Source organism: Diadema antillarum, unplaced genomic scaffold, assembly GCF_040938485.1.
Source record: "Diadema antillarum isolate AM-2024a unplaced genomic scaffold, OU_Dant_1.0 seq00000244_RagTag, whole genome shotgun sequence".
Classification (NCBI taxonomy): Eukaryota; Metazoa; Echinodermata; class Echinoidea; order Diadematoida; family Diadematidae; genus Diadema; species Diadema antillarum.
In genome coordinates this window covers 1,080,022-1,097,085 of record NW_027271288.1, presented here as the reverse complement: position 1 = coordinate 1,097,085, position 17,064 = coordinate 1,080,022, and the positions used below count along the sequence as shown (strand labels likewise).

The 17,064-nt window shown below is 39.9% G+C and overlaps 1 protein-coding gene across 1 annotated transcript; it reads left to right on the top strand.

Annotated features, from left to right (window-relative positions):
* The first annotated feature begins 727 nt into the window (after window positions 1–727).
* LOC139729532 (uncharacterized) lies at window positions 728–16,744 on the top strand. Its single transcript, XM_071640459.1, has 2 exons — window positions 728–1,158; window positions 15,530–16,744. The coding sequence occupies exon 2, from the start codon at window positions 15,578–15,580 to the stop codon at window positions 15,923–15,925; it is 348 nt and encodes a 115-aa protein (XP_071496560.1). The 5' UTR covers window positions 728–1,158; window positions 15,530–15,577; the 3' UTR covers window positions 15,926–16,744.
* The last annotated feature ends 320 nt before the right edge of the window (window positions 16,745–17,064 follow it).

Below are 17,064 nucleotides of genomic sequence, written 5' to 3'. Positions count from 1 at the left end.
ATTGTTATGCTCTATAAACAGGAAAACGCTAACTTGGTCAACGCTGTAAATTCATGTCATCCAAATCATGCTCTACTCTCTTAAAAAAATCGAGTGAACATTTTCACTCTTAAAGGAGTGAATACAGAAAAGAGTGAATTTAGAGTGAAATTAGAGTGAATTTTGAGCGAAAATGTTCATTTTCACTCGTTTTAGAGTGACGTCAAGGATCACTCCCCAATCTTCGAATGATCCCTGAGGTCACTCCAAAATTCTGCATAAAATGTATAAAAAGTGCTGAGTTCTCTTTCTCTCCCTCTAAGAATAAAAAGTGTATCACATACATGCATGGATTCTCGCACTATGAACAGATAGATTGAGAATAAAATGCGGTATTTCACATATTAAGTGTGCCGCAATGTCTGTTTTATTTCGGGACCATCCATCTTTATCTTATTAGGTTTGCTGAAAAGTCATGAACTATTGTTTATTAAAGACCACGTGCAGTAAAGAAGTTCAGCAAAATTCCTCTCCGAAGTTACGTGCCTGGAAATGAAATACTATAGTGTGCCCAATGTGCGAAGATAGTGCGAAACTGTGTGGAACAGATGGAATACAGTCCATGCTGTCTGATACTATACCACGCTCTACCAGGCTATCTACCTAAGACAGCCCCAATCTGTGCACTCCGCGATCCCATTGGTGTGTGTAGCGGTAAATATGCCATTGTCCGGTCGACACATGGTATGACCCATAGCTAGGCGATCTCTACGCCTTGTCCTCTCGTACCTATACACGTGCCTCTTACTATCCCAGAGACCAGCTCGGGTTATCCTCTTCAAAATTCCTTCCCATCTCGTGTGTATGGCTTATCGCTCGAAAACTTAGCGCAGGAATTCGCTCAATATTGTTTGTTAACTCGTCTTTATCATCTCTGGGTTTGGATAAGCTCTATCCCGAACACTCCTCAAATCAAACAAGAGAAAGAAGACAGTACCTAATTTTCCTGTTCAGGACGTGTGTGGTATTGAGTCTCTCTCCATCTCGCATGGGATGAACAATTTGCACTCTGTGCTGAACTCGGCTGAACTGGAACTGGTATCAATCCACCTCTCGGGAAAGTAGTCTGGAATATTGCAACTGTAGCTGCAACTACGCGGGGCTGACGTGCCGCAGGAGGTAAGTTCTAGTACTTTCTGAACTCCAAAAACGTGTAGACATTTGAAGTCTCATATTTCCAGATAAAATTAAACAACAATGATTCGAGCATTTCAAGAGACTTTTACATGTACTTGAATTTTGAGAGACTTTAATTCGTGCATTCATGATAGACGGATGCACACTACAAGAACGCACGAACAGAACTCTTCCGAGAATGTACATTATTGACTTTGCCTCCAAGAAAACAAACAACTAGAGTTCAGCAGTATAGTATCATATCAGTTTGCCATCGTAAGCAAATTACGTTGAGACATTATATATACTTTCTAACTTTCGCCATTCTCATTGACTGTGTTAGTAGCACACAAAATGCAAAGTCACCTTTTTTTTAGAATGATATAGAAACAATGGTTGATTGCAAGTATGTGAATTCCAAGTTACCATGTGCGATTTATTTCTCTTGACGTTTGATATGATAGTCTCCCTTCGGAGCTCGCTTTCCTTGTTCGCCAATTTCTGGAGAATTCCGGGAGCGGCAGGGGTCAAATTTGTCACGTTGGGATAATTCTCCCTGAGGGCTTTATGTGTAGAGTCACGTGAATAGCGTCGACGTATTGGTCAAGAATTCGTATGCGAACACTATGATGGCCATTGCCAAACTATGCCATGAAGACGGTTGCTTGAGCAGCAAGCAGTAAACGATTATTTGCGCTCTAATGAGAATGTGTGAGAGAGTATTTATATACTGTCGAACTGTACTCTTTATCATCTGTGTTTCATGTTTGATCCGTGCTCTTAATTAGTGTTTCATGCCTCTGTGATGGACCAGCTATGTCAATAGATATTCTTAAGTTAACGACGGGCGAATTGAAAAAGAATCTTTGTTTGCTTTCTAGGAAGGTGATGTTTTTACGTCATCTCGTTGTAATCCTTTTGACATTCACATTCAACTTTCGTCACGACATTTAAAGTTTGGCCACGATTTAAATCATCGCAGCTCATGAGTTTTTTTTTTCTTTTTCTTTTAAAGTTCGATGTGCATTGAAAACAAAAATTACGAACTCAAAGTGGGATAGATCATCGTGGAAGGGTATCACACTCTATTATGCCAATCTACCATCTCAGAAGAAAATCAAATATTTTGCAGGATGGAAAATTTGATTTTAATGTTAGGCTTCTTGTCTTGATGGTAGTTTTATTTCTATTTGTTCTAAGAAAGAAACCTCAAATTATTATTAAAGTATAAGGAGCTGGGTGTTTGGCTTGATTCACTTATATAATAGACACGTTTTAATAATTTTGGATCAGTCCGCTTTTGAAATTATTTTAAGGATATATTTTTAGATAATGATCCTACATTGAAGGAAAAGACCGTTAAGACATGGAGGTGCACCTCCCTGTTAAGGGTAGCTTAGTGCGTCCTTATAGAGGTCACGTGACCGGTCAAAGGCGATGAGTTAGGAGACCTCCTACTTCGCTGCATCAATTTTTGCACTCTTTGTACAACGACGCCGGCACGACGGCAGACTAATTACTGTCAGGTCCGGGCTAGCGAAAGGTTGAGTTGTTTGCTTAACTGCTGGATGTACGAAATGACATCACTCTATATAGTACTGACATTAAACGTACTTGAGTGCGTGATACGAATCCCGCATTTTTTAGCACTTACGCCTGATTGAAATCGAATCTTTCAAAATTTCATAAGTAGTTGTTAAATGCAAACGGACAAAATGCGGCATTCTATAGTGCTAAGTAGTAGGTAAACTGATTGATAACGAGTGTAAAAAACGAATGTAACAATACCAAGAGCTGACAACCTTCAGTCGGTGATCTTCGTTATTTTGAACATGTTGAAGATTCTCAAGCTTGTATACTAAGAATCCGACACGGATTCTTCAACAATATCTACCCAGGCTTATGTCAGAAGTATCGTCAGCATTTGTCTTTGTTTATTCTTTATAACGTTTTGTTGGGTTTCATGTACAGTACTGATAAATTGGAAACTATTGGAAAGGACTATGCGATTGAAACAGCATATCTATATAGTGGTATAGGGCACTGGCGTAGCCAGGGGGGGGGGGGGGGGCGATGGGGGCGGTCGCCCCCCCCCCCCCCCTACGATTTGGACCGGGGATTTGGGAGGCAGAAAAAAAAAATGCGTGTATACTGTATGCATGCACATGAAGCGGGTCTCCTTTGCAACCTTTCATCAAATAAGATATTTTTTTTGAATATTTCACTCAAAGTGTGCACCAGATCGTTGAATTTCAATTCAAAATATGCAAAATCTCTCGTGCTTGGGAGGGGGTATCCCCCTCCCAAACCCTCCCCTCTGTGCCTCTTTCCCTAGCTAAGTACACTTTTTAGATTTACAAAAAATTCTGAATAATTGTGGGTGCACAAGACTTATATTGCGAAAACTGAAGGTTCCCTCATGTATAAGGGGAATTTCCCCTTTTAATCGACTTTTCCTCCCTCAGCCCCCCCCCCATCAGTTTTTTTTTTTTTGTGTGTGTGTGTGTGTGTGTGTGTGATTTCCCAAATGTTGCTTCCATCAAATATGCGTATGCGAGATATCTCAATTTCAACCTTAAAAAGATAAAAGCTCCATCGGAAGGGAAGGGTGGAGACAACACTCGCCCACGCCTTCTCCCTGCTCGCCCCCCCCCCCCCCCCCCCCCCGCCATGCAAAGAAGTAGACTGTGGCTATACTACCAGATCGCTTTATTTCAATTCTAAAAACGCAAAAGCTCCGCGAGCGGGAGGGGGAATCCCCCTTCCCCTAAGCTCTATCTCACTAGACTTTACACATACGCACAGATGGTGCACATTCGGAATAAGAGCTAAATTCCGTGATTTTAACACTTCGATGAAAAAGTATTGCACCAAAAATTTCCACCAGATCGCTGAAATTCAGGTCTGAAAACGCAAAATCCCCTTCGTGTGGGAGGGGATATGCCCCTATCTACACCCTCGTGTGCATGCTTTTTCTGTTTGATTGCTGAACAGACAGCGTTCATGATATTCAGTGTAAGAATTAATACAAGAAGACTAGTGTATTTAAATTATACCATTTTATAGGCAAATTGTTCAATAATAATCTACACACCTACTGCAACCTTAAACAAGTGGGACTGTTTCAACTCGTTAAAACACGCAAAAACATGCATCAAATTGCACCATTTGCAACATCAAAATGCAAAAATTTCTCACCGTGGGAGGGGGACCCTCCCCCTCCCACACCCTCCCCTACCCCCTCGTTCGCTCCACTCGCTCGGGTTAAGTCGCGTTCATGATATTCAGTGAAAAGAATTAATACAAGAAGTGTATCTAAATTATATCATTTTATAGGCAAATTGTTCAATAATAATCTACACTAAAATATACTGCAACCTTCAACAAGTGGGACTGTTTCACGTCGATAAAAACGCGCAAAAACATGCTTCAAATTGCATCATTTGCAAAATCAAAATGCAAAAAGTTCTTACCGTGGGAGGGGGGACGCCCCCCTCCCACACCCTCCCCTCCACCCTCGCTCGCTCCGCTCGCTCGGGTTCAGTCGCGTTCATGATATTCAGTGAAAAGAACTAATAGGCCTACAAGAAGTGTATTTGAATTATACCATTTTATAGGCAAATTGTTCAATAATAATCTACACTAAAATATACTGCTACCTTAAACAAGTGGGACTGTTTCACGTCGATAAAACGCGCAAAAACATGCATCAAATTGCACCATTTGCAACATCAAAATGCAAAAAGTTCTTACCGTGGGAGGGGGGACACCCCCCTCCCACACCCTCCCCCCCCCCTCGCTCGCTCCGCTCGCTCGGGTTCAGTCGCGTTCATGATATTCAGTGAAAAGAATTAATACAAGAAGTGTATCTAAATTATACCATTTTATGTAGGCAAATTGTTCAATAATAATCTACACTAAAATATACTGCTATACCTTAAACAAGTGGGAATGTTTCACGTCGATAAAAAAAGAATTAATACGCGCAAAATAATAATCATGCATCAAATTGCACCATTTGCAACATCAAAATGCAAAAAGTTCTTACCGTGGGAGGGGGAAAAGACGCCCCCAATAATAATCTACACTAAAATATACTGCTACCTTAAACAAGTGGGACTGTTTCACGTCCCGCAAAAACATGCATCACACCATTTGCAACATCCAAATGCAAAAAGTTCTTATCGTGGGAGGGGGGACACCCCCCTCCCTCACCCTCCTCTACCCCCTCGCTCGCTCCGCTCGCTCGGGTTCAGTCGCGTTCATGATATTCAGTGAAAAGAACTAATAGGCCTACAAGAAGTGTATTTGAATTATACCATTTTATAGGCAAATTGTTCAATAATAAATCTACACTAAAATATACTGCTACCTTAAACAAGTGGGACTGTTTCACGTCGATAAAACGCGCAAAAACATGCATCAAATTGCACCATTTGCAACATCAAAATGCAAAAAGTTCTTACCGTGGGAGGGGGGACACCCCCCTCCCACACCCTCCCCTCCCCCTCGCTCGCTCCGCTCGCTCGGGTTCAGTCGCGTTCATGATATTCAGTGAAAAGAATTAATACAAGAAGTGTATCTAAATTATACCATTTTATGTAGGCAAATTGTTCAATAATAATCTACACTAAAATATACTGCTATACCTTAAACAAGTGGGAATGTTTCACGTCGATAAAACGCGCAAAAACATGCATCAAATTGCACCATTTGCAACATCAAAATGCAAAAAGTTCTTACCGTGGGAGGGGGGACACCCCCCTCCCACACCCTCCCCTCCCCCTCGCTCGCTCCGCTCGCTCGGGTTCAGTCGCGTTCATGATATTCAGTGAAAAGAATTAATACAAGAAGTGTATCTAAATTATACCATTTTATATAGGCATATTGTTCAATAATAATCTACACTAAAATAATACTGCTACCTTAAACAAGTGGGAATGTTTCACGTCGATAAAACGCGCAAAAACATTCATCAAATTGCACCATTTGCAAAATCAAAATGCAAAAAGTTCTTACCGTGGGAGGGGGACACCCCCCTCCCACACCCTCCCCTCCCCCCTCGCTCGCTCCGCTCGCTCGGGTTCAGTCGCGTTCATGATATTCAGTGAAAAGAATTAATACAAGAAGTGTATTTAAATTATACCATTTTATAGGCAAATTGTTCAATAATAATCTACACTAAAATATACTGCTACCTTAAACAAGTGGGACTGTTTCACGTCGATAAAACGCGCAAAAACATGCATCAAATTGCACCATTTGCAACATCCAAATGCAAAAAGTTCTTATCGTGGGAGGGGGGACACCCCCCTCCCTCACCCTCCCCTACCCCCTCGCTCGCTCCGCTCGCTCGGGTTCAGTCGCGTTCATGATATTCAGTGAAAAGAATTAATACAAGAAGTGTATCTAAATTATACCATTTTATAGGCAAATTGTTCAATGATAATCTACATCAAAATAAACTGCTACCGTAAACAAGTGGGACTGTTTCACGTCGATAAAACGCGCAAAAACATGCATCAAATTGCACCATTTACAACATCCAAACGCAAAAAGTTCTTACCGTGGGAGGGGGGACACCCCCCTCCCACACCCTCCCCCCCCCCCTCGCTCGCTCCGCTCGCTCGGGCTCGGTCGCTTCGCTCCCTCGCAGACTAACCGCCCCCCCCCTAAGATGAAATCCTGGCTACGCCGTTGGTATAGGGGCCTACTATAATAATACACTATGTCGAAGGAACCGCTGAACTTAAGTGTATAGGGCTGCGACGAGGGAGGGGGGGGGGGGGAGGGAGGTTGAGTGGCAGTCTTATAATAACGTATAACGCACTTGGTTGGGACAAGGGTTAATGTTTCTACTGCCCCCCCCCCCCCCCATCCTCTTTAAATATACGGTGTAGCTTCCCCATTAAGAAACATTAGTGTTACGTAGGATGACATTCAAATAAAATTATTTTTAATTGAAACGGCAGCGCAATATTGTAATACATGTTGCAAATGAAAGCGCGACTTTAATAATATCGTCTGTATGAGTTGGATATAATATGCACAACACTTAAAATGAAAGACTTTTGAATCATTATGAGTTTGAACTGTTTGATGAGTGGGATGCGGCGATCTCTTTCACTTACACATCGATATAACATGTCATCGATACGAGAATAGTTTTTTTTTTCACCAATAGTTGTTGTTGTTTTACAACATCGATATAACATGACATCGATACGAGAATAGTTTTTTTTTCAACAATAGTTGTTGTTTTACAACATCAATATAACATGACATTGATACGAGAATAGTTTTTTTTTCAACAATAGTTGTTGTTTTACAACATCAATATAACATGACATCGATACTAGAATATTTTTTTTTTCAAATAAAAAAGAGTTTCTTGATATGAGTAGACAGGGCTTATGAGCTTTCCTATCACATTTCTACACCTTATCGAGTTTACGTGTTTTGACAATAACCTGGCTGCTAGAACGTGGGACAAAAGCATCCCACACTATAGTAGAGCAATGGCAAATGAAATGGGGTCTTTAATTCTTAAAATCTTTAAAATCTTATCCATGGAGTTTATAGGCAGGGTGTGTTTCAGATAAGGATACCACCACCCAACAGCATTAGTACCATGACTGTTCGATTCACAATAAACGGCGACATCGTGCGTATAATACACATCTGCTATGTATTTTGTTGCCTGTATTATGGAGAGTGTTGTTTCCATACACGGTTGTATAACCGAGGCTTTTGCCGTTGTTCGTGTTGTAATCAATGAACCCCCACCCCCTCTCCACCTTCCTCAGGTGATCAGCAAATATTTGGTTAATTGGTTATTTTACACTGCCCAACACTAATCGTGTGTTCTTGTCATCCTGTACGACTCAGCAAACAAAGACGGACGTGTTGACGGTATTTGTGCACTGAAACTGTTTCCGTACTATAATGGATGACGGTGCGAATATAGTGGCGTTATTTTGGTTTCGTTAAATGTGTCCATATTAATGTTTTTATTTTGTGTGATAAGCTATAAACTGATAGCTTTCACAATTTAAATCAACATCATCTCCACTTTCTGTACTTAAATGTAGTTACCGTTGTTATTCATTAAAGTCTATATCATATACATATAAATATATATATATATATATATATGATATCTAAAGGAGTGACGCTATGTATTCATAAAAGTTAATTGATAGGTTATTTCCACGACTGACGTGAAAAAAAGATTTGAAACCTACTAGTAGCACAAATACCAAGTTTAGCTTTTATTAGGTGCACATCGTCATCTTTTAAAAGGAATGATATGTTACTAAAAATGTGCGATCCTGTGGCTTCATGGTTTGCAGCTGTTAAAAGCAGACACAAACATGATGGGGCTTTTCAAAAAACAACAACAACAACAACGACGACGACGACGACAACAGCAACAACAAAAATAATGATAACAACAACAACGATTATTATTGGCCTAATAACAAGAAAACGACAAAACACAAGAAAGAAAACAACAAACGGACGAACTGTTTTTATTTCGATGAGACTTGACGGAAATGAGCCATTCACGTGATACATAATAAAATACAATTCAAAGCCCATGACAAGCTGATGCTCGTGTATGCTCTCTTTGATAGCATATTATTAAGGGATTGAGTGCATTGAAAGTCAATCGCATCGTGAGGATTAGCACATTTGCCTTGTCTCTAAACCCATCTTCACTAGATGTGAAATTGGAGACTCGCTCTCTTCATACGAGCTTGTGCCACCGACACAGTGTACCAAATCAGTTACGTGGGTTGTTGAAGTCGAGTAGAGTGGGTCGTTGAGTGGTGTGTATGTGGGACACCCTGACCTTTCTACCAAGAGATGGTAGACAAGCCGATTGGATCTCCGGATGGGCTCCCAGGTCCCAGGGAGGCCCAATCTAAGGGGAGGATGTAGTCAAACGTAGGACTACCAAGAACTACTTACTAGCCTTGTGATAACAGCCGCAATAATTACGTCTGATTAATTCGCCTGTGGTGGTAGGTTGGTCACGGGCAATGGTTAAGTTTTCTTGATGCTGAAGGTAGATTTAGGTTTGTAATCTGATAAACCTCATCCCCCGAGAAGACTCATTAATCCTCACGATTTTTTCTTCTCATTTATCTCAAACATCAATGTTTCCTTCTTTCAAGCGTCTCAGAGTATCTGACGAATGTCAGATAAAGACATTGAATGATAAGTGAATGAGTTTTTCTGATTTACCGGATCAATTTGCACGCATCATTCTCATTTTTCTTTCAGCTAAATTTGCTCTTGGTAGACGATTTTGTGTGATGTTGATATCGATCCATTGGCCTACTCTCAGGCTATTACAATTTCAGAACAATAGATATAAAGTGCACAAGTAATATGCTAGCCCGAGAGACAAACAAATAAACAGACAAACAAACAGCTAACTGTTTAATGAACAGAATATGAAAACTACCACATAAGAGCATGATATAAGATTTTCCAAGGGTAAATGGTATTCTGTTTTTCGAGAAAAAATAAAACAAAGAAGTCTAAAGTTGAAGAACTGCAATATTTAAGTATATGCACAAGGGAGATATCTTAAACTCGGACATTAATATCTTTGTGCTGCTGTTGAGTTCTTTCATAGTTTTTTTTTCTCTTTCCGCGGGGAATTCACAGAGTACTTTACTGTGTAAACAATCACAACTGGCATTCCTTGAACCCATTTACTGTTACTTTGGTTTCTTCTCACACGTACTTTCTTGCTATTAAACGACCCGCTGGGAAAGCTAGTTTTTGACGTCATAGCTGAAAGTGCTGTTACGTTTACCACTGTGACGTTTATCACTGTCACGTGATGAGAGACACGCGCTACATGACTTGAAGGGAATTTATATAAGGAGAACAGGTGAAGAGAACAAGGGATTTTTTTAATATATAGCAATTTCTGCATATCATCATGTACAATCCATTCGAAATCGTCATTTTTATTTGCATTTTTCTCTCGGTCACCATGGTCACAGGTTGAATGCGATTTCTTCGGAATTTTCGTCTCGTCAGTATTATCATGGTATCCTCCCCCGTTTGCCGCTTCAAAATAATGGAAATCAGTAATATTGCATTCGTTAATTTGCCTAAGTAACAAAGGATAATCTTTGTATACATGCTGCTAATTTACTTTCGAATGCTCTCTCATATTCAGGATTAAATAGTCTAAACTTTGGAAAGTTATGTTGTCGGACAAAGTATGAAGGCCCTTATATCGCTGTATATAAACCTCAGATATCACTGATGTTCTCTTCACGATCATCTAATTATGTCGACGGTTCATTCAATATTTGATATAAGTGCTATACAATGATACTTCGTACTCATGACTTGAAAGGAGGCATTATTAGAATTGACCATGATTATTTAGTTAACTTTGCCTCTCCAGATGAATGCTTTATTCTCCACCTTAATGGAAATAAGACAACCCGATACAGAAGTCAAACAAAATCCCATCATCCGGATTTGCATTAAAAAAGTCGAATTAAACTGTACATATTCATAATATTTTGTGCTGTGAGACGTTATACACGTATCAATGTATATTACAGTTTGTGCGTTGGTCTTGAACAATCTATTATCATCTCTTTCTTTGTTGTTTTCCATTCACTGGCTTTGAACGGAATGATTGAGGAACAAGATGACCCAGGAGGTATCACACACCTCTGTGGTCAGACAAAGAACTTTGCCACAGTATGTGCTCTTTTGACTCGAGTGTGACCTCTGTATAAAGCGAGTCTACTTTGTACGGAAGACAGACGTCTACTAGCCCCTGGCGTGCTGCGGTGTCGGTTTTCTCGCCACCATGTTATACGTGTATCTTGATTACACCTGTCGTTCGACGCGGTATATAGTCAGCCCCCCCTCCCCTCGCCTTGATGTTGACCTCTTACCTTTTTATAATGGCATACCAAACATTTCAAGAAAACACTATGCGTATTCAGGACATCTGGACTGTACAGTGTAACTCCGTAAGTTTGTAATAGATTTTTATGAAGTTCATCAAATCTAATTCAGAATTCTACGTCTGCATACGTCCGGTATAGACTGCTTTGCGTGCTACAATCACATTGATCACTTAGCCATGCTGACATCAAGGAAAGTAAAACAGCTATGTTGATGGTATTTCCAGTGAGTGAGCGCTGAATTGTTAGTGCATACTGGGAAAGGTTCTTTATTTTCAACGAGATGCTTGCGTCGTAAGCTAGTCCTTCTTTCTCTGCAGCGCTATTCAAATCCTGAAAAGATAAGCAATTAGCAAATATGTCCATGGGCAATGTTATCGTTTTGATTACCCCTGGCATAATTTCATTATTTTGACTGTATACGGAATAGAGCGATACACGTCTGTTTTTATCTCCAATGATGGTGGCACAAATATTTGAAGATACATGAGAAATGTGCCTTAGGTCCATGACGAATCAAAAAAGTGAAAGAAAACGAATTATACTTAGAAGTTCATGCACGCATTGTGCAAGCGCATTTTTTTTTCTTTTGCCATCTTGCGACGTGCTGCGTCCATGTCGCCAAAATCTTGTATAGCTAATGTACGGAAGCTTCTAAGTGCCATTAGGCTTGCCGATATGGTGATATACTGATTTATCTTGTCAAGTCGACTTGATATTTTTATCATCTCGACAATAACATGGCGACATACATTATCTTGCCAAGTCGACTTCCTGAAAAGTGTATGTCGACATGACGATACACATTATCTCGCAAAGTCGACTTCCCCCCAAAACTAACTAAAAAAACAAAAAACAAAACACCCTACAAAAGTAATTACTACAGTTGATAAGTCGGCATGGTACGTGAGTTATATCTTGACATGTCGACATGATAAAAATATAAAGTCGACTTGATAAGATGGAGTATCTCGCCATGTCGGGAAGTCAAATGGCACTTAAAAGCTTCCGTACTTTTGCTATCTTTTTAAAGGGGAAACGAAACCCAAATATTGCTGTGGATTGAGTGAATGCAAAAATATAGGTTCTCCCGGTCAATTTCCAGTGCTTTTGTCATTCAAGTTCCTATTCTGAGCATTCAATTTCACGCATTCCGCGCTCGCAGCACTGAATCAGCAATCAAATTAAAAATCTGGTCATTCGAATTCACCATAGATATCGGAGCATTCAAATTCACTATCGGAGCATTCAAATTCACTATCGGAGCATTCAAATTCACTATCGGAGCATTCAAATTTAAGAGAAGAGCACGCATTTCAGGAATGAGCATTCAAATTCATGTCAAGCTGGCGACGGAATCTCGTCGGTCATTCAAATTCGTGAATAGACAACCATGTTCCAATTAGCTGCATTCAATTTAAAAGAAGGCCGGAATTTAGTTAGTTTAGGGCCGTGTGTGTGTCTCTTTTTCATCTAGCTTTGAATATAGGTTTTCCCATTCATTTTCAAACTTTTTTCATTCAATTTCAAAAAATTTTACTTCAATTTCGTCGCGGGATGTCGGGAATAGGCCAATTTTACTTTCAAATTCGTCTTTCGTCGTTCATTTTCAAATAAAGTCCATTAAATTTAGTCATTTAGCATACATTTTCGTCATTTACAGTTCAAATTCGTCAGTCTCACTCGCAGCACTCAAAACAGCAGGATCGATTTCGTCTTTTGTCAATCATTTTCGTTAAATTTTCATGCACATTCGTCTCATTTCTCTATACGGTGTGATTTCCCAGTCATTCATGTATTTTTTTCTGTAACCATTCACATTTTACATTCAGAAGTTAACATACACACAAGTGCACCCCCCCCCCCACACACACAAACACACAGAACCACAGATACAGACACCCACACACAAGCAATCCGAGTACACACTGATACAAACAGAAGTACCGTCTCGCATACGAAAACACTGACAAACGATTTCTAGGCAAACATGATTAAAGACAAAGTTTTAAATGTAGAATTGTAGCCTGTTTAATGTCAAAGAATGGATAACAGCATTATGCTTGCTGCTTTCCAGGGTACAAAATTTCAAGTTTGCTTCATGCATCATGATGCGAAAACCTGAAAATTACGAGTTAAAGTTCAAAAGGTGATACTGACATACTGTCCTGGGTTATGACTTTTGACTGTCGTTTATCCTTCAATTAATCAATGGTCTTCTCTGGCGATTTTGGTTGGCAGCCATATTTTTCGTGTGCATTATTTAAGCAAATGGTTAGGGAATAATGTGTAACGATGCAATTTACGAGAGAAAGTAAAAATATGTCGGCTTAAAGTTGGTTCACCCTCAAAATAAAGAATCGACAACATCTGGCTAATTTGAATGAAAAATTCATGAAATTGTGTGAACAAAAACGAATTTGATCTTCACATTCTGCGATCCGTCAGCGGGAGGGATGACATTGAATGACAATTGACGATTTTGAATGCTATGTCTTCGAAAATGTTTGACGAAAAACGAATTACAATGACAATGACGAAATTGAAGTTATGATTTGCGTTCCACGTGCTTGTTGGGACGAAATTGAATAATAAATCTTTGAAATTGAATGACAAAAGTGCGAAAATGGATGGGAAAACCTATAGTATTATGCTTTGATGTCAGGATGTGGTAGTCACGGTATATGTATGGTGCACAAGACAGCCGGACACAGACATGATAGAGGGGGAAGAACGGAAATGAGAATATACTTCCGAATTTGTTTCTTTGAATTTGTTCGACTATACCGCATAGTTTAGAGATTGAAAATTTTGCTCGGTTTGTGTTCCTGGTCAATTTTTTTTCAGCCACTTTTTTTTTTCGAGTAACGACAAACATCATCAAGCCGCCACACACTAAGTGCACTTTATCACAGACACCACTTCACTTGTAACTCTCTATGTTAGGAGTATAATGTTGTACGAATTTTAATTCACTGTGTTTCGAAACTGTAAAAGTGATGTTGCTTATCCTAAGACAGAGAACCAGAGACACTGAGATTTTCCAAGAAGTAATCATGATGATTCCCAGTACACGATGGTGAAGACTGACATGCGCATCTTGAGGCAAAGTATCCCTGACGAAGTAGCAAAATTTGGTTCTTCGTCCGAAGGAAAAAAATAATTGATTGGGTTTTTCCCAAAAAAGAGAATCCGAAGAAGAGGAAGAAGGAAGACATGGAGGAGGAAGAAGAGTAAAAGAAGAAGAGAAAGATCGACGAAGCATGTCCAGGCCCGTAACAAGGGCAAAAAAAAAAAGAAATAAAAAAGAAAAGTGCAACCCCTTAGATTTTTGTTAAAGAAACCAAAAAAAAAAAAAAAAAAAAGGAAACCATCTGTGTGAGGCGATTGTAGTGGTACCAGAAAATCGCGATGAAGCTTTTTTTTTATGTTTTGCTTGTCAGCCGATGAAACCTGGAAGTGGCATGAGAAATGGAAAAAATTGCATGGGGGAACCTTTTTTTAAAAGGCATAATTTACCATTTGCAAATGAAATAAAAACCCAGCATTAGTGCTTCAAAATAGTTTTGATATGTGGGTTAGAGATAGAAACAACCAATGTAAAATTTTGAATCGGTATAAATAATGTTAAGTATTGTTAGATATACAAAATGTGAACAATAGTAATATTAAGAATGTTTCTAGAATAAACTGTCTACATATGGTTCATTGATGAAAATAATGATATCTCCTCATATCTTAGGCTTTACTGCAAAATTTTTGCATGGTACGGTGCCTTGTGCTACAACTGACCTTCATGTATGCATTAAATGTGATATCTCGAACATTTTCTAAATTACTGCTCCCAAAGGTAAACTGTACCTTTAAGTGGCACTCCCCAGAGACGATTTTTTTTTGCTTGTCAGCTGATTAAAACCAGAAGTGGCACCAGATATTTTTTTTTTTTTGCGCCCCTAATGTGCGAATGTGCTTGAACTAAAAGGTCCACCTTTTCTCATTCTGAACCCTCCCATAAAAATCCTAGTTACGGGCCTGATGTCAGACTTGAACCCGACTTTTCTTATACCCGTGTCCCGCGTGACATTCATCGCCAAAGTCTCTCAGTAAAACCTTTCTTTGAATTAGATTATAGAAACCTCCAAGCACCCAATAGATAAATACATTAGAGACAAGCGTGAAATCGGGTGCTAAAATAACTTCAGTGAAGGCCGTGTACTCGTTGCTGCTCCAAAAGATCAAAACAAAAACTGTCTAGGTAAGATATACCTGCAACCCTATCTAGAAATGAAGCTTGTAAAATGTTTGAACTTTCCAGAGATATGATGTGTAGGGCTTACAGTCATATTTTGTTGTCTCCCTGAGCAGAGTAATAATTCATCTCTCTCTGTCCCTCCCCATCTCTGTTTCTTTTTCTCCCTCAGTTCTGCCAAAATATCGAGCTAGGGGAAGGAGACACGAGGCTAAACAAGATGGCTCTCCCAGGATTTGGTGGGGATGATGCCTCCTACTTCAACATGGCCGTCCTACTCATCCTCGACCATCAAATTAGCCAGGTGGTGCGCGTCTTGGACGTCGTGCCCTACATGGTCGGCCAGAGGACGCTGACGGACGACGAAGCTCAGCACATTGTGAGCGGAGCGACCAGTAGAATCCAGACGGAGAGGCTCGTTGCTAGGGTCAAGGTTCGGGGAATCACCGGCTACCTACAGCTGAGGGCTGCACTAGCAGCTTGTGGCCCGAAGTACGAGAAGCTCATTGCTACCATAGACACAAATATTCCGCCACAGTACAGCAACAACAACGCCATGTATTACTGAAAGAATATGTCAATGATAACTTTGTGTGTCTTACTCGTGGACAGTCAACTGTGTTTTGCCAGTGCAAATTGCCATAAATTAACAGCCATGTGATTTTCGAGGAGGGAGGTTCTTCCAGAGAGGGAACACAACTCTTGGACTGACGAGGCTACAATCCTTACGAGCTCAGATGAGGTTTGAAGGTAGCCAGCAGCTATCTTGGATGTCAAGAAATCGGATTCTACGGACAGGCTGCTTAACGAGTAACATTTTCCTTTGGTGTGACAGTGATAACGTGACTGGCATCATATTAGTTGATTGGATCTTAAAGTGTTTAAGAGCAAATTGCTGTCTATGGAATGTTGGATTGGGTCGAGCGAAACGGCGATAGAATGAGTCAAATCTGGCAACTGTCACAACTTTGGTATGGGAGAGATAAGAACAAAAGAGCTAGCAATGCCTCGATCAGTCCTTTGAGTAGCGATTTAGAGAAGTCTCGAGGAGTTTATTGGTCTTCTTGTAAGGTTTTCCCTGCAAGCTGCTGGTTAGTTTGTAAACTTGTCTTGTGAACATTTTGAAAATGGAAAGAAGTAACACCATTTGAAGCCAATTGTACAATTTTGAAGAGAACTCTCAATCGATCAAAAATTAATGAGATACAAATAGTTCCAAGGTTTACTGGTCTCGACACAGGCTGCTGAGGCCCATTTATCAATCTTAATGACTATATTTGGAAATGTGGTTACTATTTATCAAACTTAGTGGCTGTTTGGAAATATGACGTTCAGTTCTATTTGGTTGCCTCCTTAAAGCAACTAATTTGAGGAGTCATAAGAGTAATGGGGGCGAGGCTACCAAGAGTGGTATTGTATTAGTGGAGTCATTGCACTTTTAGAGCGACATTTCTGAAAAAAAAAGTACAAAAACATGTTGAATATCAATCAGACGAGACTCGAACTGAGATAAACAAACCGGATCATTTTCTTTATTGTAATATGATAGTAATGCGACATGTGTATTCAAAGGGAACAATAGTACTGGGGAAATCCCCAACAGTTTTGAAAGAAATTCTTGGGATTCCTGACGTTCGAGGACTGAGCTTGACGGTCCGCCTCCACGTCATCTTTGTGTTCACAGTTGATATGAATTAACGACAGGCA

What these genes read in the sequence shown, in the direction of transcription:
- LOC139729532 (XM_071640459.1), top strand. Translation starts at nt 15,578, where the DNA reads ATGGCTCTCCCAGGATTTGGTGGGGATGATGCCTCCTACTTCAACATG.